Here is a 21,660-nt window from a genome sequence, read left to right on the forward strand (position 1 = left end):
ACATCGACTAGAAGGATATTCTCATTCAGTGACGTCCAAAATAGGCTCTCAGCAAAAATAACTTTTACCACAATCTTCTTCCTTTTCACTTAATCTCCCACTTCTTCTGGGATACTATCTTATGCTCCCTTCTTTTTCTTTCCTACCAAGTACTTAATTCCTCTGAAGGTGGTGGCTAATAATTAATGTATAAAAGTCATTTCCCATAGGAATCTCCCTTTTAATTGGAAGTTGGGCTCTTTAAGATCCTGGTTTTGCAAGAAAAAATTCTACTTTACCATACACTCCACCTGCACAACTCATTTTTGCTCAGTCTATATGTCTGAGTATTATTTCATAGAACAGTAGTTTCTTGATGTATTTTCTACTGGAGGCCCCTACATACAAAAGAGTTATATTTACTCTCAAACCACAGGATAGAGTAAAAAAAAAACAAAAATTTTTTAATTAAAAAAAAAATGAGTAATGAGTATGGCCTGCATCTCTGAAAGATAGCCATTTCTGGGCAAGAAGTAAGCAATCACTTGATCTAATAAGTGTAATCAAACCTATTAGTATTTCTGCAACAAAATATATCAATAGTCACAATATGGGATAAAGACCATAAATAGCTTCACATTAATTTAGATCAAGTTTGCCACCAAAGAGCTCATGTCAGTTCAGTTTCTCTGCTAATTAGATTATAAAAAAATGCTTCCATTTTCATAATATTTTGGATTTCTATATTAAATAAGGAATTATAGGCCTATATTATTACTCTTAATTCCTCATACTGAGAAGATATCAGAAAACATTTTCATACTAAGAAGCATTTCTATTATACTTTGAAGATCTCAAATTGCTTAACATTTTATCACCTCACATTTCCTGCATTATTCAAAAATGACTACGTAGAGCTTTAGTAAAATTCTACATGAATATAAAACTTTCCAAATAAGAAGTTGAACTGCTTATATTGTCACAGTGTTTATCACTACCTGCAGAGGTTTGATATTATTGATGAATTCCAAAAAGTAATACTGGATTATGGTTGTAAACTGGTCTTCCCCACTGGGCATATTAGAATGCACTGGATTCAGAGGTTTTACTTTTACATGATTAAATAATGATTAAGGCTTTCATTGGGCCATGTCATATGACTTTGCATCCCCACCCCCTTGGTGGGCGGGGACTCTCAGAGAAACCGGGCTGCAAAGAAGGGAGGTTGGAGTCTTGTGCTGGAGCTCTGGAAAGTAAGCACACAGAGGAGCTTGGTGATGAGGAAAGAAAGAAGGCCCCAGGAAGAGAAACAAGCTGTTTGCCTAATAGTCTGGCCTTGTGAAGCTAACAGAGAGCTAGCCCGGAGAGAAATGAACCCCAGGAAGAGAGGAACCCAGGAAGCCTGAACCCTGGCAGACATCAGCAGCCATCTTGCTCCAACAAGGGGCAAAAGACTTCGGTGAGAAAAGTAACTCACACTTTATGGCCTGGTCACTGTAAATTTCTACCCCAAATAAACACCCATTATAAAAACCAATTTCTGGTATTTTACATCAGCACCCCTTTAGCTGATTAATACACTGCCTAACATTATATGTGTATTTATTTTTCTGTTTATTCTCTTTCTCCACCATTTCATTTTAAGAAACAAATAACCAAGGACTTTGCTTACTTTCTGCACCACTGTATACCCAGTCACTAGACAAGTACTTGGCGCATAGTAGGTGCTCAATAAATATATGTTGGATGAATGAATGAGTGAACATGTAACCACAGTCAAACTCATATTTTGTTAAAATATTAATCTTATTTAAATGGCTGTTAAACTAGCACCATGAAGATTTTTATTTTACTAATGCAGTCCATATGTTATTCAGTAGCAAAGGTAACACCATTATAATAGATTCTGTAGTAAAAGAAATATATAGTATGTCACCCTGGTAAATAAAAGGCATATTGAGCCGTCTATTTAATTGATTTCATTAATAGGAAGCCTTTGCCCTTTTTGATTAAATTTTACTTTATTACCTGAGCAGCCAGTAATGCATTTTTCAATTCTTCTCTGGTAACTTCTGAGGCATCAGTTTGTCCAACCAAACCTATTGTATTATTCTGGGAAGGCCTATCTTGCTCCGCTGTTTCCTTTAGATGAGCACTAAGGTACGCTTTGGAAGCAAGAAGATATCCATTCAACATGTGTAGAGTAATATCCATCAATGGGGGGCATCTAACACAGAGAACAAAGAAAAATACATAAGAAAGGATATAAATTTATAAGTTAGTCAGAACATAATCCGGTTTAAACAATTAGAAAAACCTGAAGATTACAACACAGTAAGATTTTTTTCCCTCTAAAATATTCATTTTCAAAAATGAAAGTGCAGAGAAACAGATGTGGCTCAACCAGTTGGGTGCCCGCCTACCACTTGGGAGGTCCTGGGTTTGGGTTCCAGTGCTTCCTAAAGAAGATAAGCAGACGCCGCACCCACCACAACGAGCTAGATGCCACAGCCCACGGCTCCCATGTGGGAGGTCCCAGGTTCAGTTCCCAGTGCCTCTTGGAGAAAGCGAGAAAACAATGAACAGACAAGAGAACCATCTAAAATAAATAAATAAATAAATCTTTAAGTAAAAATAAAAGTACAATATATATTTATTCCTTTCTATGTATTACCTATTTCATCTTCTCAGCTACTATCAAATATATGCCCTAAAGAAAAGACTCCTTTTGGCAGAAAATGACACTATCAGTAAATCTCTTAAATATGTGTCTGCAAATCAGCATTCCTCAAAAAGAAATAGTTTATTATTGATAATATGAAGCAGTTTAGGAAAGAATATTTATTATTTGTATTCCTGTTTCTTCTTGCTTTCTTTGAGGAGGACAACTCTACTCTAAGACTGATTCATCCATTTTATCTGGGGAAGTTACTTAGCCTCAGTGCCCTCTCTGAAAAATGGCTATGGAGTTATACCTTCCACAAAGATTGTTACAGATTAAATGAGATTAAAAAAACATATAAAATGTATATTAAATGTAAGAATTAAATATAAAAAAGGAAACCAAAAAGAAGATAAATTACTAACCACTAAAATTTTAAATGCCATGTCCTTAGGTAAAAAACTATAATTCCACTACTCATTATCTATCACAAAGAGAACTAGCACATGTGCATTAATAGGCACTATAGGTGGAGCTGATGTAGCTCAACTGGTTGAGCACCTGCTTTCCATGTACGAGGTCCAGGTTTGAACCCCAGTACCTCCTACAACCAAACAAAAAAAAACTCTCATTGGGAAGCAGACGTAGCTCTGTGGTTGAGTGCCTGCTTCCCATGTACGAGGTCCTGAGTTAAAATTCCTGGTACCTCCTAAAAAAAATCTAACCAACTCAGGTTTATCTTTTTTCAAGATTTGTGTATTTATTTTTATTCCTCCCCCTCCCCATAAGATAGGTCCCTCATCTGTCAACTCACTGTCTGCTTGCTGTGTCTGCTCAACTTCTCTAGGAGGCAACAGGAACTGAACCCCGGACCTCGCAAGTGGAAGGCAAGTATCCAACTGCATAAGCCACATCCGTTCCCCCTGGCTGCATCATCTGCTGGTTGTGGTGTCTGCTGGTTGTAGCAGTTGCAGCATCTTCTTGTCTTCTTTAGGAGGTACCAGGAACCAAACTCAGGACCTCCCATGTGGGAGGCGGGCACCCAACTCCTTGAGCCACATCTGCTCCCTCAGGTTCATCCTTTATCTCTAATCTTACACATCCTCCGTGGAATAAAATGCTAAAAGGTTAGAAAATAGAAGGGACAGATCATTTCTGGATAATCAAAACCAAAAATAGTCCTGCCATAACCCACTGAATGGACTGGGAGAGAGTGTAAACTACAATGTAAACTATAATCCATGCTACATAGCAGTGCTCCAAAATGTATTCATCAAACGCAATGAATATACCACATTAATGAAAGAAGTTGTTGATGTGGGAGGAGTGGCAAGTGTGGGGAATAGGGTACATGGGAACTCTTATATATTTTAATGAAACATTGTGTGTGATCTACATATCTTTTAAAAAAAAAAGATAAGAAAAAGAAAAACAAAAATAGGGACTTGAGTTAAGTATTGCATATCTGTAGAATGGAATAATGTGTAACCATTTATAAAAATATCTACAATATGAGAAAAGGTTTACAAGGGAAATATTCAGATTATAAAAATTAAATTATATGAGCAAAATTGAAATAAAGAAAATATATGAAAATATACATGAAGCCTGATGAGCCAGTTTGAAATACAGTTCTGAGAAGTATTCAAATACCAAATTTTAAAAATCGGGTTCCCACATCTGCTTGATTCTTTCCAGTTCCTTTATGCAGGGAAATTAGGCAACATATTATGCTTCAGTCTCATACCTTCAAGATGGGCCAATGGACTAATATACAGAGAGGAATTCTGTTTATTATTTCACACTCTCAATACATGACTACATGACTAGGCACAGAAAAACATGTCTTTAAGCACTGCAGTAATTTGTGAAAAGACCAAGAATTTGTCCAGACTTGTGAAAAGGAAAAAAAAAAAAGATATAAAGAAAAAAGATATAAAACTTCAAATCAATGCAAAAACTTTAAAAAAAAAGATTAATTCTGCATATTAAACATGTGGAAGAATCTGCTTCCTAAATAACTAGAGGTTATCCAAGTGGAAGGTTATACCTTCTTAAGTGGATTTTTAACATGAATGGAATCATTTGTTTTAGATGTGGCTATTTTCCAAACAGGTTATTTACTGTGGTTTTACTTTTACTATATACTAAATGTCATTTATAATGTTCATACTCCTTTAAAGTGATTAAAAGGCGCCTCAACTTATACATATATGCATTGCTTAGCATAGCAACTAGAAATTCAATATTAATGACATTAATTAATGAACTCTGTTAAGGTGAAGCCACTTCAAAGCAATTGCTTAAGTTAAGCAATTGGCGAGGAATTATAGGCAAATGTGGAATCAATAAAATTAACAATTGACAATGTTAAAACAATCACTGTTTTAACACATGTAAAATGGTCAATAATGAACAAGTTTTTTAAAAGCCTTTTCAACAATGCTAGCAAATAATCCAATTCTTTACTGGTCCTGACCCTGAGAAAGAGAACAGCCACACTAATGGTTGCCAACACCAAGGATGACATTTCTCTAAGGCTAGGTTTTATTCATCACATATTAAATATTAAATATATAGTTCATGGATATAGACAACTAAAAAAAGCCCACAGGTCATACTGCCAGTTATCTGTGAAAATATTAAGATATAAATTTAAATGAATTTCTTCAGTTTGACTCTCCAAGGACCAGCTGTAAAATCAAAATGAAATTCAAATGACACATACCTGTGAACCCTCTGATCACATCTTAGGACAATGAGAGGATCTATCATCAGGTCATTCTGAGTATACTTTTGTTGCCGTACAAACTTTATTGAAGGTTGAAGTGCATTAACTGTCATTACCCACAGCCTGATGAGAAAATAATCAAGTGGTCAAAAAGTTACACTGTCATTGAAACATATAGATTTCCTTTAGCCAACTAATCCTTTCTATCTTAGAAAAATAGATTCAAGAAAAAATTAAAAAACAGATATGAAAGAACTTTGAAAAATTAAAAACTATAGAAATCTAACATTATGTCAAATGAGATAAAATAGTTAACACAAAATATTCTTAAATTCTTCACGGTTGTAGTAGAATTCCAACAGCATATAAAATTAAAACTTGAATTAAAACATCAGTTATACTGTAATTGCTATATGATTCTAAGTTACTTAGCCCCCTGAACTGCTTCCTGACCTGTAAAATAGGAATAATAAATACCTGTAAATGAAATAACACCAAAACACTATGAAACTGAATCAGATCCCATAAATTTTGTAATTATTCTATATTTATCATAAAATCTCAATTTTAGATGGTTACTTTAAGATAAGACATTACTACACTATCAGAAGAAGCAGATTTGGCTCAACAGATAGGGCGTCCTCCTACCACATGGGAGGTCCAAGGTTCAAACCCCAGGCCTCCTGACCCGAGTGATGAGCTGGCCCACGCACAGTGCTGACGCAGGCAAGGAGTCCTGTGCCACTCGGGGTGTTCCCCACATAGGGGAGCCCCACGCGCAAGGAGTGCACCCTGTAAGGAGAGCTGCCCAGCGCGAAGAAAGTGCAGCCTGCCTAGGAGTGGCACCGCACACAGAGAGCTGACACAGCAAGATGACGCAAGAAAAAGAGACACAGATTGCAGGTGCTGCTGACAAGAACACAAGCAGACACTGAAGAACACACAGCGAATGGACAGAGAGAGCAGGCAACTGGGGGGGAGGGGAGAGAAATTTAAAATAAATAAATCTGGGAAACGGACTTGACCCAGTGGTTAGGGCGTCCGTCTACCACATGGGAGGTCCGCGGTTCAAACCCCGGGCCTCCTTGACCCATGTGGAGCTGGCCCATGCACAGTGCTGATGCGCGCAAGGAGTGCCGTGCCACGCAGGGGTGTCCCCCGCGTAGGGGAGCCCCACGCGCAAGGAGTGCACCCCGTAAGGAGAAGCCACCCAGCGCGAAAGAAAGTGCAGCCTGCCCAGGAATGGCACCGCCCACACTTCCCGTGCTGCTGACAACAACAGAAGCAGACAAAGAAACAAGACACAAAGAAACAAGACGCAGCAAATAGACATAGAGAACAGAGAACCGGGGGAGGGGAGGAATTAAATAAATAAATAAATCTTTAAAAAAAAATAAATAAATAAATAATAAAATTTTTAAAAATGAAATAAAATAAATCTAAAAAATAAATAAATAAAATTAGAAAAATTAAGAAAAAAAAATACACTATCAGAGTGTACCAAATTGACTGCACGTCAGAATTACCAATACAGAAGTGCCTGATCTCTTACAGTGAAGTTTAGGAATTCAGCAGCCCCAACCTCACACACAGTGCTCTTAAATATGAGCAGTTAGCCAAGGATCAGACATTTAAAGAATGCTTCTAGTTTGAAAAAGTTTTAAAAATACAAACAAAAAATAAGGAACTAAAAAGAAACAGAGAATGTAGGGATCAAAGGAAATTTTTTTTAAAATTTTACTAGGCTTTATTTATTTTTATTATATTTATATCTTCTATTATAAAACTACTTATATCCTTAAAGAATAGAATATTTCATCCATGAAACAATAACAAGAGGTATTTAAAAATTTTCAGTTAAGAAATAACTCTTAGAAATTTAAACAAACAGCTTTTAAAATTTAGAGGAAAAGGACAGAAGGTAAACATTGAACAAATATACAGAAAGTTCTTTCAAAAGACCAATGAAAAAACAGAGGAGAAAAAAATGAGAAAATCAGAGAGCAAGTCCAAGAGGTTTAAAATCCAAATTACAGGAAGCTGATGTGGCTCAAGCAGTTGAGTACCGCCTCCCACATAGGAGGTCCCAGTTTCAGTACCCTGTGCCTCCTAAAGAAGACAAATGAGCAGATATCAAGCAAAAACAAGCAAACAATGAGTAAAAAAATAAGCAGGGAGCAGATGTGGCTCGTGCAGTTGAGTACCTGCCTCCCACATGGGAGGTCCTGGGTTCAGTTCCTGGTGCCTCCTAAAGGAAAAAAAATAACAGACAAGAAGCAGACAAGTAAGAAAACAACAAGCAGGAAACAGACTTGGCCCAGTGGTTAGGGCGTCTGTCTACCATATGGGAGGTCCGCGGTTCAAATCCCGGGCCTCCTTGACCCGTGTGGAGCTGGCCCACGAGCAGTGCTGATGCGCGCAGGAAGTGCCGTGCCAGGCAGGGGTGTCCCCCGCATAGGGGTGTCCCCCACATAGGGGAGCCCCACACGCAGGGAGTGCGCCCCGTAAGGAGAGCCGCCCAGCGCAAAAGAAAGTGCAGCCTGCCCAGTAATGGCGCCGCCCACACTTCCGACGACAACAGAAGCAGACAAAAAAACAAGACGCAGCAAATAGACACAGAAAACAGACAAGGGGGGGGAATTAAATAAATAAATAAATCTTTAAAAAAATATAAAAAATAATAATAAAATGACTACTTATTACCAAAAAAAAAAAAAAGAAAAGAAAACAACAAGCAAAAAAGCAACAAGCATAAACAATGAACAAAAACAACAAGCAAGCACACAAGGCAGCCAGAGGGTGGGGGAATGGGGAATGGAATCCAAATTACAAAAAATTCCAGAAAACAAAAGCAAAGAAATTACTAGGAATGAAGGCATTAGTCCCCAAATGAAAAAGGTCAACCAAGTGCCCAGGACTATGAATGAAGAAAGATCATTCATGAAATTCCAGAAAACAGTGGAAGAAAAAAAAGTCAAAAGCTTTAAAGGAGAAAAAACATTGCTCACATACAATGGACTGGGAATTGGTATAGCATCCAATTATTCAACAATAGTAATGGAAGATCTAATTCAGTAGGATGATGCCTCCAATTCAGGGAGGAAAAATGAGCTAGAATTCTATGCAAAGACTAAATATCAATCACATATGAGAAGTATAAAACTTTTCACTAATGAAAGGCCTCAAAAGTATTAAACTTCCCACACATCATTTCTCAGGAAGCAACCTGAGTGTGTGTTCCACTCTCTAAAATGAGGAAGTACATCAAGAAAGATAAATATGGAATCTTAGAAAGAAAGACAATAGTAATTCTAGGATGGTAGCTGTGCATGTCCTAGATTGGACTATGAAGATCAAAGTCTCCAAAAGGAATGTTTCCAAGAAAAAAAAAAAAGGTTACTGATACATTACCTGATGTGTAATATGTGACTGTAAAGTAAATTTCCCTCAATGATAGAGTCTGAGGATGAATTAATGATGGCTAACAAAAAAAGGAGGAAAAAAACTTGAGCAAATGGAAAAGCAAGCATTAATTTAGGATATATGTCAAACGTGGGTGTGGGGAAGGTTGCAGCAGCATGACAAAATGTAATCAAAGGATATCACATAGTTCAACTATAAATAACACTTATATAGTCATAATATGCACAAAGAAAACTGATATTAACAAAAATTTATTGATATAACTGTTAGGAGACATGGGAGAAAGGAAGTATGTAATGGGAGGAGGGATACACACGGGAAGAAGCAAATATTACTGCTAATCCTTCATCTTGTATAGAAGGAAGACAACAATTTCTAAAACTGGAATATTAAGAACTCAGTTATTATAAGCATATCAAAAGAGATATGGGGATGGGTGTAAATTTCCCAAAAAAAGATAAAAGAGTTAAACATAGTTATCTTTGGGGAGACAGACTCTTAAAATTGGAAGGTGTGGGGAGGAGACTATGTATTTAACTTCTTAAGTACATTTATTTGATATAAGTAAAAATTAAATTTAAGAAGTGTAGGGAAGTAGGCTTGGCCCAGTGGTTAGGGCGTCCGTCTACCACATGGAAGGTCCGCGGTTCAAACCACAGGCCTCCTTGACCTGTGTGGAGCTGGCCCACGCACAGTGCTGATGCGCGCAAGGAGTGCCATGCCACGCAGGGGTGCCCCCCCTGTAGGGGAGCCCCATGTGCAAGGATTGCACCCCGGAAGGAGAGCCGCCCGGCGCAATAGAAAGTTCAGCCTGCCCAGGAATGGCACCGCACACAGGGAGAGCTGACACAACAAGATGACGCAAGAAAAAGAAACAGATTCCCATGCCGCTGACAACAACAGAAGCGGACAAAGAACATGCAGCAAATAGATGCAGAGAACAGACAACTGGGGTGGGAAGAAGGGGAGAAAAATAAATAAATCTTTAAAAAAAAAAAAAAAGAAGTGTTAACTAGGGAAGCAGATATAACTCAGGCAACTGAGCTCCCACCTACCACATGGGAGGTCTAGGTTCGGTTCCCAGTGCCTCCTAGAGAAAATGCACAAGACAGCGAGCTGACACAAGATGACACAGTGAGATGATGCATCCAAGAGACACGGTGAGGAGACACAACGAGAGGCACAACAAAAGAAGGGAGCGGAGGTGGCTCAGGCGATTGGGTATCTCCCTCCCACATGGGAGGCCCTGGGTTTGGTTCCCAGTGCCTCCTAAAAAAAGAAAAGCAGCATACAACAGACACAGTGAATGCAAACAACAAGGGGGTGGGGAGAAATAAATAAATTTTAAAATCTTTAAAAAATAAATAGTATAACTAGGGAAGTAGATGAGGCTTAAGCAGTTGAGCACCCTCCTCCCAAATGGGAGGTCCCAGGTTTGGTTCCTGGTACCTCCTAAAGAAAACAGACAATAAGCAAACACAATGAGCAGACAATGAGCAAAAAATACTAAAAAACACTGAACTGTTTACTTAAAATGTGTTAATTATATCTCAAAAAATTTCTTAAAAAAAAAAAGGTGTAACTATTCCCAGACCCCACCCTAGACCTAATGAATCAAATCTCAAGTAGTAGGGCCCAGTATACCGGTTCTTTTAGAGCTGGCCGGGTGCTCTGAGGCAATCTGTAGACCAGCAGAGGCCAAATTGGCTAAAGACAAAATAATACAGTTTTCCAACTTTGCTATACATTGGAATCACCTGGGGAATCTTTGAAACATACTGATGATGCCTGACACCTACCCACAGACATTCAGATTTAATTAGCCTGAGGTATAATATGGGCATCAGAATTTTCAAAAGCTCTCCAGGTGATTGTAATGTGCAGCAAAGTTTGGAAACTATAGCAATGAAGCAAGATACAATGGTGATCTAAATCACAGTTAAGTCACAAATGGCTAAAATGAGAACCCACTTTCTCAAGTTAGAAATACCTTAAGATTTCTTTTTCTTTCTTCAGAGAAAGCTTATTCTTTTCCTTAAAGTTACAACAACTCTTTAATTAGTTGTTTTCAGAAAAAAGTTAGATTATCAAATACTCAACAAATAACTGAGTAAGTGGTTTTGTGAAAAACTTTTTCAACAATTAAGGTTAGGTTATTGTACATTATCACTGCTATATATTTATTACAAGTAACAACACACTGAAATTACCTTCTAGGCATCACGGTATTAAGAACCATCCACAGTTTATTGACTGTTTGAAGAACTCTCCGTGGAACCCCTGAATTCAATAGCTGGTTCATATTGGATGTTAATACTTCTGCATATGGTATAAGTTCACTGGCTGAGAGTAGGGTCAAGTGTTCTAGAATCTGCATCACTTGTGTGTGACTTACTGGGACAGCTGAAAATGCTTAAAAAAAAAATTGGCAGTCACAATCCAATTATGTAAAGCTTTCATGGTGGAAACTACTATTTCTCAGAGTAGAAGCAAAAAAAATCAAGAAAACAATGTTGCTAAAAAGTAAAACTTTCATTCCTTTCATTGTTTTGTTTTTAATTTTCATTGTTTTGTTTTTAACTTTTTATTTTGAAATAATTTCAAACTTACAGGCCAATTACAAAAATAATACAAACCCATAGAGAACCTAGAAATAGTTTTGATTACACTTACAAATAAGAGCCTTAAGAAAAATCCATGTAAGTACAGTTGTTATTTGTACCTAAGGACAAAAAAGTAATATCTCATTTTTATAAACACATCGTTGGCCCAAAGACTAATATGTCATTTTCTTGATGATTCCGACTGATTTTAAAAATAAACTGAAATAGGAAAATATACCTATTTTTCTATTTTGAGTTCTGCTTTTGGTAGTAGCATTTATTTGAAAGGTTTAAACTTCCTGATATCTTCCTCCAAGGTGGCCTCCTTTCTAGTCTATAATTACCCAGAGATTGCTGTTAGTGAAAAATATCTAGAACTGTACTCTCCAATACAATATCCACTAACCACATCTGGCTACTGAGTACCTGAAATGTAGCTAATCCAAACTGAGATTACTGTAAGTATAAACTACATACCGGACTGCAAAGACTTGGTGTGAAAAAAAGAAAGTAAAATATCTCAATAACTCTTTATATTGGTAACATGTTGAAATGACAATTTTTTTAATATATTGGGTTAGATGAGATATATGATAAAATTAATTTCACCTGTTTCTTTTTATGTCTCACTTTTTACATTTCACTTTTAACTTTTTTAATATGCTACTAGAAAGCTTTAAACTACATGTGTGTTGCGGAGTAGATGTAGTTCAGTAATTGAGCACCTGCCTCGCACATACAAGGTCCCAGATTCAATCCCCAGTACCTTCAAAAAAAAAGTAGCAAAAATTTTAAAAATAAAAAAAAATACAAGTATGGCTGGCATTATATTTCTGTTCAACAGCAATGATCTAGAACACTATCCATTGACAACAAGTCCATTGCTCTATTCAATTGCTCTTATTTCTGACCAGTTTAGGACCTTCCTAAAGCCACACCATCTATTTAGTGATACCACCTAAGTCTTTTGTGGGAAAAAATACAGGCATATCAGGAAAAAAAAATGGTTAAAACTCCTTAAATTCAGAGAGAATTACTTAAAATCTATTCACCAAAATATATCCTCAAGAAAATTCTGCGTGATTTTAAGACTTCAATGAGCCTCATATCTCTTTGGATTAATAAAGGGATGAAAAGAAAGCTAAATGGAATAAAATAAGTAACAATTTACTATACCTTCTTGGAGTTGCTTAGGAGAGTGGTTTTTGGCATTATTGGTCAGGAGCATTCGTCTTAACAGGGCATCAGTCCCTGTGATTTCTTCTTCACAGATCCAGTCATCCACAATACATAAATGTGGGTAGTTGGTTGCAAGGAGACGCAGTAAAGCAGAATGCAAACCTTGAAAATTTATAACAAGTCAATTGGACTCCCCATTCAAAACACCAGAAGCTTTCCCACTTGTTTGTCTCATTTTCAGTAGGCCAACAGCCCACAAGGAAATGAGCTTATACTCTTAAGCAGGGTTTCTCATAGTATGATTAGAGTAGCACTAGCACCAGAACCACCTGGAAAGCTTGTTTCTAGTGTAGAATAATGGATGTCATCCCAAATAACTCTATCAGAAGCTCTGGAGTGGATGTCTAGGAGTTTATATTTCTTGTATACACATTCCACCCTTTAAGAACTTCTGTTTAGTAGTTTGAGCCAGAGAATTTGCTTAAAGATCCCTATATCATCTGATAGAAAATAAGTTGGTAACTACTACTTATATCAGAAGTTTTTAATCCTTCTTCTAACCCATCCCAACATTAGTCTCCCATCCAGGAAAAGTAGTAATGGTTCAGGAATTGTACAGGGAGGAATGGTTTAGGAGTGGAGAAGGGAAGAAAGGAAAATAGAGAAAGAGAATGTCCATTTGGGGGAAATCATATAGTTTTGGAAAAAAGGCCCCACTCAGAAATTCTAACAGACCTCTGGAAGAGAAAATGCCCTCTTCTACAATCCAGCGGAGAACCATTGCTAAATATGGACAAAATTAAAGTCACCCATTTTAAGTGCCTAAAAGGTCTTTAGGCACTTTACGTATTTTCTCATTTCACCCTAACATTCCTAAAAGGTAAGCAATATTGTCTACATTCTACTGGAAGCAAACTGAAACTGAAGACACTTAATAATCTTTCCCAAAGCTGCACGGCTTAAGTTTGGCAGCCAATGAAAGCAGTACTGACAACAGCCACAAGAGGGTGCATTTGTCATGTTTCAAGAAGGGCTAAGAAATATCAAAAGGAATGGAAAACGTTCCTTTGACTAAATCAAAAGCCTTGTTTCTAACATTATACTTATACCATAGTTTTGAGTGTTCACAACTATTATTGTATACTATCAATAATGAGAAAATAAATGATATCAGAAAAATGCCTATTTTATTAAGTACCACTATGTTAAGTGCTAGTACATAAAATACATATTACAGTTGTCACTAAACTATAATCCTCATCATCAGTTATAAACAGTAGTAGCAGAAGTAGTGAAGAAAGTACTTTAAGATCCAATCATCCTTTTTTTATGAAACTTAGATTAAATTATACCACTGCTTATCTTATCTGCTTCCTTTCACAAAGCAACTGCTTAAACATTGTTTCTATCTTTGAAAAGACACTAAAAATTTTTTAAACAATTTTAACAATTATTTTTAAAATTTTTAAAATTAACCTAAATATAAAAACATACACACAAAAATATAGTTAGGACCATCACAAATGGTCACAAAAAAGAACGCTTACAATAGTGAAGACTGATCTAACTTTCAAAATATTTTCAATAAAGCATGTTAACTACCAAATGTTGCCAAATAACATCAATTCTTTGGAAATAAAGTATGCACATATATAATAAGTTAACACAGATATTTAGTTAAAGATGATCACAGAAGACTTATTCTCCTTGAAACGAACCAAAATAGAGAAAGAAAAAGAAAACTCCAACTTCAAACTAAGAAAACAGACCCTGAAACACTATAGGGTGTTAAAGAAAAAAAAATCTAACTTCCAGAACTATTATAGATTATCTATACTATGAATATTAAAGGTAAATTGGAGGGAAGCAGACTTGGCCCAATGGATAGGGCGTCCGCCTACCATATGGGAGGTCCACAGTTCAAACCCCAGGCCTCCTTGACCCCTGTGGAGCTGGCCCACATGCAGTGCTGATGCGCGCAAGGAGTGCCATGCCACGCAGGGGTGTCCCCCGTGTAGGGGAGCCCCATGCACAAGGAGTGCGCCCTGGAAGGAGAGCCGCCCAGTGCAAAAGAAAGTGCAGCCTGCCCAGGAATGGCACCGCACATACATAGAGCTGACACAGATGACACAACAAAAAGAGACACAGATTCCCAGTGCTGCTGGTAAGGATAGAAGTTGTTATAGAAGAACACACAGTGAATGGACACAGAGAGCAGACAACGGGGGGAGGGGGGAAATAAAAAAATAATAATAAATCTTAAAAAAAAAAAGTAAATTGGGGGAGCGGATGTAACTCAAGTGGTTGAGTTACATGCTTCCCAAGTACGAGGTCCTGGATTCAATCCCTGGTACCTCCTAAAAAAAAAAAAAAGTAAATTAAATATAAGAAAGATCTACACACACTGATATGGAAAAATCTCAAAGACTCCAAGTGACAAGGCTCAGCAGAGGTAGGGTATAACCAGGTTTGGTTTTGTTTTGTTTTTCATTTTACTTATGTGTGCATCTATTAAGTTCATATGAAATTGCTATTATTGTAGGTCAAAAGTAGTTGAATACTTGCAATTTCATATGGCTCAACCTATAGAAAAAAAGGCTAAAACACACAACACACACATACCCCAAACTGAAAATACTTGAGGGTGTTTTTGGTCGGCATGGGATTGAAGAAAGTAGATGGATTTATTATAGTGAGGAAGGGGAAAAGCAATTTCACTCCTAAATTGTCTGAATTTTTAACATTGAGCACCTACTATATTTTATAACATTGTAAACTGTATATTTTTATTTTTTAATAAATTTTAGCAGTAAAAAGCAAGTAAAGCAAATACCTCCCAACTCCTGCTGCAGCCCTTGAGCCTGTCGGATAAGGAATTTGATAGGAATCTGATCCATCAAAGAAGAAGAATATGATTTGGGTTTTCTTTGCATGGCAGCTGTCAGTCAAAGATAAAAAGTATAAAGTAAATTAAGTGACAGAAACAAGAGAATCTTATTTTTCAACCCAAACAGTAACAAAACCAATGTAAAATTACTTCTGATTCTCTTAAGCTGTGAACTATAGCTCAACAAAGAGAAAGAAGCACTACAACAAAAGAAGTAGATACATAGGAAGAATGTTAAACAACATACCTAAGAACAAGATCAGGAAAATGCCCTGAAATTGGAACTGTTGGGGAGAAAAATCATGATGGCAAGAGAGGCCATCTGCTAAAATACCCTACACTAAAAGAACCTGAGTCAAGTCTCCTGAATCAAATTAGCAGACCAAATGCAGTCATGGCCACATGGCTTAGTGCTTCATGATTCAATGTAACTTATAAAAAGAAGACTTAATTTAATCATAATATATACTATAGTGGTGACTGAGTTTTTCAAAGGAAGTTGGACAATATGCATTTGCCTTTCTTCGCTCACACCTCCTACCTTCAGTCAGCCAACAAGTACTTCTTAATTTCTGTGTTTTCTTTCTTCCTGCTATCCTCTTTAGTGTTTCTCATCTTTTGTTTGTATAATGCAACAATCTACCATGGCCCAATTTCCCTGCCTCTAATGTCTCATTTCTTTTATCCATCCTCCACACTGCTGTCATAGTCCTCTATTTTAAACAGAGATTAGGCCAGATCTTGTCTCTCTGGCTCCACATTAAAAAACCTTCAGCACATCCCTAGGGCCCACAGGATAAAGGTCCTTGCCAATCAACACTCTTTCTGCCTCATCTCCCAACACATTCTATAGATCTGGCAACCTCATCTCATTGCAGGGTCCTTTGTTAATACAACATAAGGGTATGAGGATCTCAGTCAGGGTGTGAGCAGTTTCAAAATCATATCCAATTTATTTATTCTTTTTCAAATACAAATCACAAAATATAAAGATCAATACATTTTGGGGGATTGAGGATAAGAAAAATCATGCAAATGCAAGTGTCAGAATAAAGTTTGAGTATTACTGCCTACAGACCATATACCTCTTAATTAGATAGAATCCTCCTTGACATTTAATAAATTAGCTTTCTAGTTTTCCACACCAATCTTTTATAAGTCCGTAAGAATGTGTCAGAAGGCAGTTAATATAATAGTAAAGAGCATAGGTTCCAGTGACAGTCTGCCTGTGTTCAAATCCTGTCTCTAACATTTACTACTTAGAACTTAGGGAAGTTGATGAACTTCCCTGTGCCTTAGTATGCTCACGTGAAAAATAAAGACAACAGTACTTTGTTAGTTGTTAATATTTTCTAAGTATTGCTTAGAACTGTTGTGAGGATATACAAGAGTTAACACAGGATTACAGTAGTGTCTAGCACATAGCAATCACTCAATAAATGTTAAGTAGTAGTATTAAGCTCTGGAGTCTCCAGGATCAACTTAGGGTGAAGGATCAATATTTCAGTTTCTGGACCTACGAAATTTAAGACAAAATCCTGAATACATTTTAATTAATCCATCAAAGAACTAGCAGCCCATGAAGCCCTGCCTAGAACAACTGTTTCTCTTTAACATCTCTGTGAAATACAAATATTGAGTATATTCTAAATCTTGCAGTAAAAGACTAAACTACAGTTATGAAAGGCATATATTTATTCCAGTATATGGCTCTCAATATTTCTAATATTTCTAATATTTCACCTCAACCTCAACAAAACTGTAGCAATGTTTTGAAATCTATTTATATTGCCCCTTGTTGGTTTTGTGGCATTTTGAGCCCTAAAAAGATGGAAAACTTCCTAATACATTTAGTTGTTGGTATCCTGCTTTAGAAGATTTTCCTCCCTATAAAATTCTTAATTATAAAGCACCATAAACAAATGATATTACTCAGTATTGGGAAAAAGTGTGGGAAACTGGCATTCCTATTATACACCAATATGTGAGTACATATTGGTATAACCTATTCAGAAGGCAATACGGTGATTAATTTTTTAAGTCATAATTTTTCACAACCTTTGATTTAGTAATTCTATGTCAAGGAATTTATCCTGATGGGGAAAAAAAATCATGCTGTGAACAGAGTTACCCCTAAGGATACTCTTACACTGTTTATAATAGAAAAATCTGGGAAAAATTTAAATGTCCTAAAATAAGAAATTTGTTAAGCAAGTAATAATATATATTTATGATGAAATATTATGCAGCTACTAAAGATCATGTTTTAGAAAAAAAGTTACTGTAATAGGCAAAAGTTTAAAATGTATTAAGTAGAGAGGGTAGAAAATTCAGGCGTTTAGAGCAATTAACATTACAGTTTCTCAAGTGTCACGGGATGTTTCTTGTTCTGCTGGTGACCAAGAAGGAAATTTCACACATCACAGAAGGACAGTAACAGAAAAAAGGTCAAAATTTGCTTTTAAATTAAGTTAAGCTTGAGAGTACATTAAGCAAGAAATGCTTTTAGCTACTTAAGAATGGGGTTATATTTAGGATTACAGTAGCTGTTTTAGGAAGAAATAATACCTTATATGTACAATATTAATTACTTTGTCTTTAAAACTTCAAAAGTATCTTTCAAAAACTTAAGGGGAGTGGATATATCTCAGTGATTAAGTGCCTGCTTCAGACATACAAGGTCCTGGATTCAATCCCTGGTACCTCCAAAATTTAAAAAAAAAAAAAAAACTTTTACCTAATAATAAGGTTTTCAGGTGTAATACATAGTAATACATAAGAAACTTTTTTTTTAGTATAAAAACTTCAAATGTAATAGTAATATTCAAATTTTTAACTGGGCAGTAGCGCACACAGGAATTTATTATTCTTTCTTTTTTACACATATTCTTTGAATAATACAATATTTTATTACAATTAACATATATACATTATTATAAATATTTAAAAGCAAACCAAAAATACTGTATGTGTGTGAATATACATATATATATATATTTTAATGGCTATGTTATTCTAATACTTGGCCCTATTTCAAATTCTAGAATTCCACATTTGAACCTCTATAGCTACCTGATGGCTTCTAATAGTGTTTATTAGAAAGTCCAAAACCAGAGAACCATTAACGAGGTCCTGAAACTACAATACAGGGACAGAATAAAATTACCTGTGGAAAAGCAAAATTCTCTCATGTTATGAATATTCTGCAGTTACTTACACCCCTTGCGAATAAGAAGGAAAACATCCTCTAAATCAAGGGGGAAAACAATCTCCCAGGAAAGATCCCTTCATTTGTCTTCTACATCCCATCTCCTCTCACCTATCAAGGGCACAACTCATCATTCCAGGGATTCTCACTTCTGTATCATCAATCCTCCCGTTATGGATTATTGAATCATGCCCTCCACAAAGACACATTCAAGTCCTAATTCCAGTCCTGTGGATGTGAACTCATTTATAAATAGGCCCTTTGAAGATCCTATAAAGATGGGGCCCAACTGAATCAGGGTAGGTCTTAATTCAACATGACTAGAATCCTTACAAGGAAATCTGGACGGAGTTAAAAACAGGAGAAAAGAAGAGCCAGAAGGTGGCCATGTAATGAAGGCAGTGATTGAGATATGGACTGCCAGCAAGACACCTCAGAACACTACAGGCTTCAAAGGAGGCATGATTCTGCCAATATCTTGATTTTGGACTTTTGGTCTCCAAAACTGTGTGACAATAAATTCCTGTTATTTAAGCCAACAAATCTTTAGTACCCAGCAAACTTCTCTCTCTACTAGATGATTCTCAACAGCATACATTCTCTTATCTCCTTCATTTAAAAAAAAAAAAAATTATCTCTGCATCTCATTTTCCTCTCCATTTACATCATTTCTCACCTTCCCTTTACAAAATGGTTATCTCTATGCATCTCCAATATATCTCCTCTGATTCTCTTTTGGACCCATGACAATCAGGCTTTCATCACACCACTAAAATAAAACTGTAAAGATCAAATGACTAATAAGCTACATCCAGTCATCAGCTGAGCCTCTTACTTGACCTATCAAGATCGCCTGACACGGGATGATTCCCTCTTTGAAACACTCTTCTCTTGACATCCAAGTCACCATATCCTTCTACTATACTCCCTCCTTTGTTGATCTTATTTAATGTCATCATTTTAAAGATCATATTTATGCTGAAGCATCTCAAATCTTTATTCCAGATCAATATATACAACTGCCTCCTTAACATCCCCACCTGAATGTCTACCAGACATCTCAAACTTAACATGTCCAAAACTGACCTGATCCCCAATAAACCTGCTCCTCTTTCAGTCTCTCTCTCTTATTTCAGTTGATAATCACTCTATCCTTTAGACTCCTCCAAGTCTACCGTGATTACTCCATTCTCTCAAACCTCATGAATTCATCAGTAAAACCTCTCAGCTCTACCTTTAAAATACATCCACTGCTACCAATCAAAACAACCATCACATTTTTCCTAGAATCTTGTAAAAACCTAATAACTCACCTCTAATCCTCTAGTCCCTTCTCCCCAGACATTAATCCCAAAGCAAGCAAAGGGAAAGAAATAACAAAGATTAGAGTAGAAGTAAATGAAATTGAGAATTTTAAAAAAAAAAATTCTCTATCCAGGCTGAGATGTATTCCTAGTCTAAAAGTCCTAACTTTACCATACAAATCCATCAGATTATTGCAGAAAGAATAGCAGAAACACAGTAAGGTGTACTGAGTTAGACTAAGTATGTCACTGGGAAATTGGACTACAACATAATCTCTAAAGGTTCTTCCAATTCTAAAAATTCTGAGTGACTTGTTAATTCAGTATGCTATATACACAAAAATTGGTATTTTCTTTTTTGCAGTTTTCAGTATTTTTTTAAATTTTACTAAACATTAATTAAAATAAAAGCTAAGGGTATATCTCAGTCTCCTGCTACAGTGTTAATGGTCTGAATTCTTCCTCAGAATACCTACAAGTAATTTGTCCCTCTATTACCTATTTATTAAATCACAAATGTCATATCCTTTAACTGAATTCAAACTATTATGTGGATACAAGTGGGATACTATTAACTAATGCTTGTTATTAGTCAATCTGTTCCCTAATTAGACAAAGACAACAATCACAGTTAAGGGATATCATCTGTATAATTCTAACAACTGCAGTCAGGAAAGAAAGCAGTTGAGAAATTCACAGTATATATATATATATATATTTTTTTAATTCACAGTATATTTAAAACACAATATTTAAGCAAAATAAAAAGAAACTGATCTGACAAACACTGAGAAGAGGCATTATTTTACTGCTTTGAAAAAAGGTTAATCACTCAATTGTGGCTAAATAACCAGACTTCTCCAAGAACTTTCCCTGTCATTATATACTCAATGCCTACAATTTCTTAATGACACTCTTTTTATTTCAATTATGAAAAATAAACTTAAAACAACATACATTTAATAAGCCTAACTACAGATGGATTACTTGATGTCATCAATATGGCAATGTAAGACATCCCCTGTAAAAAAACTCCCCAGAGATTCAGCAAATAAAAGGGAAATCCACTTGCTTAGAACTCTGGAGGGCAATAGAGATTGGAGAAAGACTACACAAAACACCGAATCCAAAGAAAAAGAAAAATATCGGGTATGAAATTTCTGTCCCAGATATGCCAGTCTGTTTCCCTCATCCTCACTCAGACCGGCACAAACTTAGGAACTGCTCAGAAAAGAGGCCCAGTCCCACCCACCATGGATACAGACTAGAGAGCCACTCACAGCAGCAAAGTAGAATCCTACACATACTCACACATAGGAACCCAAGTCCCCAGAGAACCAGGGTAGAATACAAGCTACTGAGGAGTGCTGCATACAAAAGGGTGGTGGGGAGGAATGTGGCAGAACAGCTGGCAAGTAGTGTGCTCACTCAATCCAGTTTCTGTTGGCTGGACACCTAAACACAAAGTGGACACTACTGGAGTGACCCACCTTTCTGGGCTGACCTCATCTGCCTCCCAGGGTGGGATACCCTAATGCTGAAGAAACTAGAGGCAAAAAAGTCTCACAGAAAAAAAAATGGGGAGTGAGGGTCCTAGAACTGAAAAGTATAAGGAAAATGGGGTACTGCGTGAGGGAAAGAATTTAAATAAATCATAGGAGCTGGGGAGAAAATTCTGCACAGA

General features: G+C 36.4%; 1 protein-coding gene across 7 annotated transcripts in view; it reads right to left on the reverse strand.

Annotated features, from left to right (window-relative positions):
• INTS2 (integrator complex subunit 2) overlaps positions 1–21,660 on the reverse strand; it is a 66,268-nt gene that overhangs the window by 4,922 nt on the left and 39,686 nt on the right. For 6 of the 7 annotated variants that reach the window (XM_071210539.1, XM_004460412.5, XM_071210537.1 and 3 more), the window contains exons 16-20: positions 15,411–15,515; positions 12,575–12,739; positions 11,006–11,207; positions 5,370–5,495; positions 2,008–2,206 (exon numbers count right to left, since the gene is read on the reverse strand). In XM_071210539.1, coding sequence (XP_071066640.1) covers positions 2,008–2,206; positions 5,370–5,495; positions 11,006–11,207; positions 12,575–12,739; positions 15,411–15,515 — 797 coding nt within the window. The remainder of the gene's footprint in view (positions 1–2,007; positions 2,207–5,369; positions 5,496–11,005; positions 11,208–12,574; positions 12,740–15,410; positions 15,516–21,660) is intronic. The other variant, XM_071210538.1, reaches the window with a different exon arrangement.

Source organism: Dasypus novemcinctus, chromosome 21 (genome assembly GCF_030445035.2).
Source record: "Dasypus novemcinctus isolate mDasNov1 chromosome 21, mDasNov1.1.hap2, whole genome shotgun sequence".
Classification (NCBI taxonomy): domain Eukaryota; kingdom Metazoa; phylum Chordata; class Mammalia; order Cingulata; family Dasypodidae; genus Dasypus; species Dasypus novemcinctus.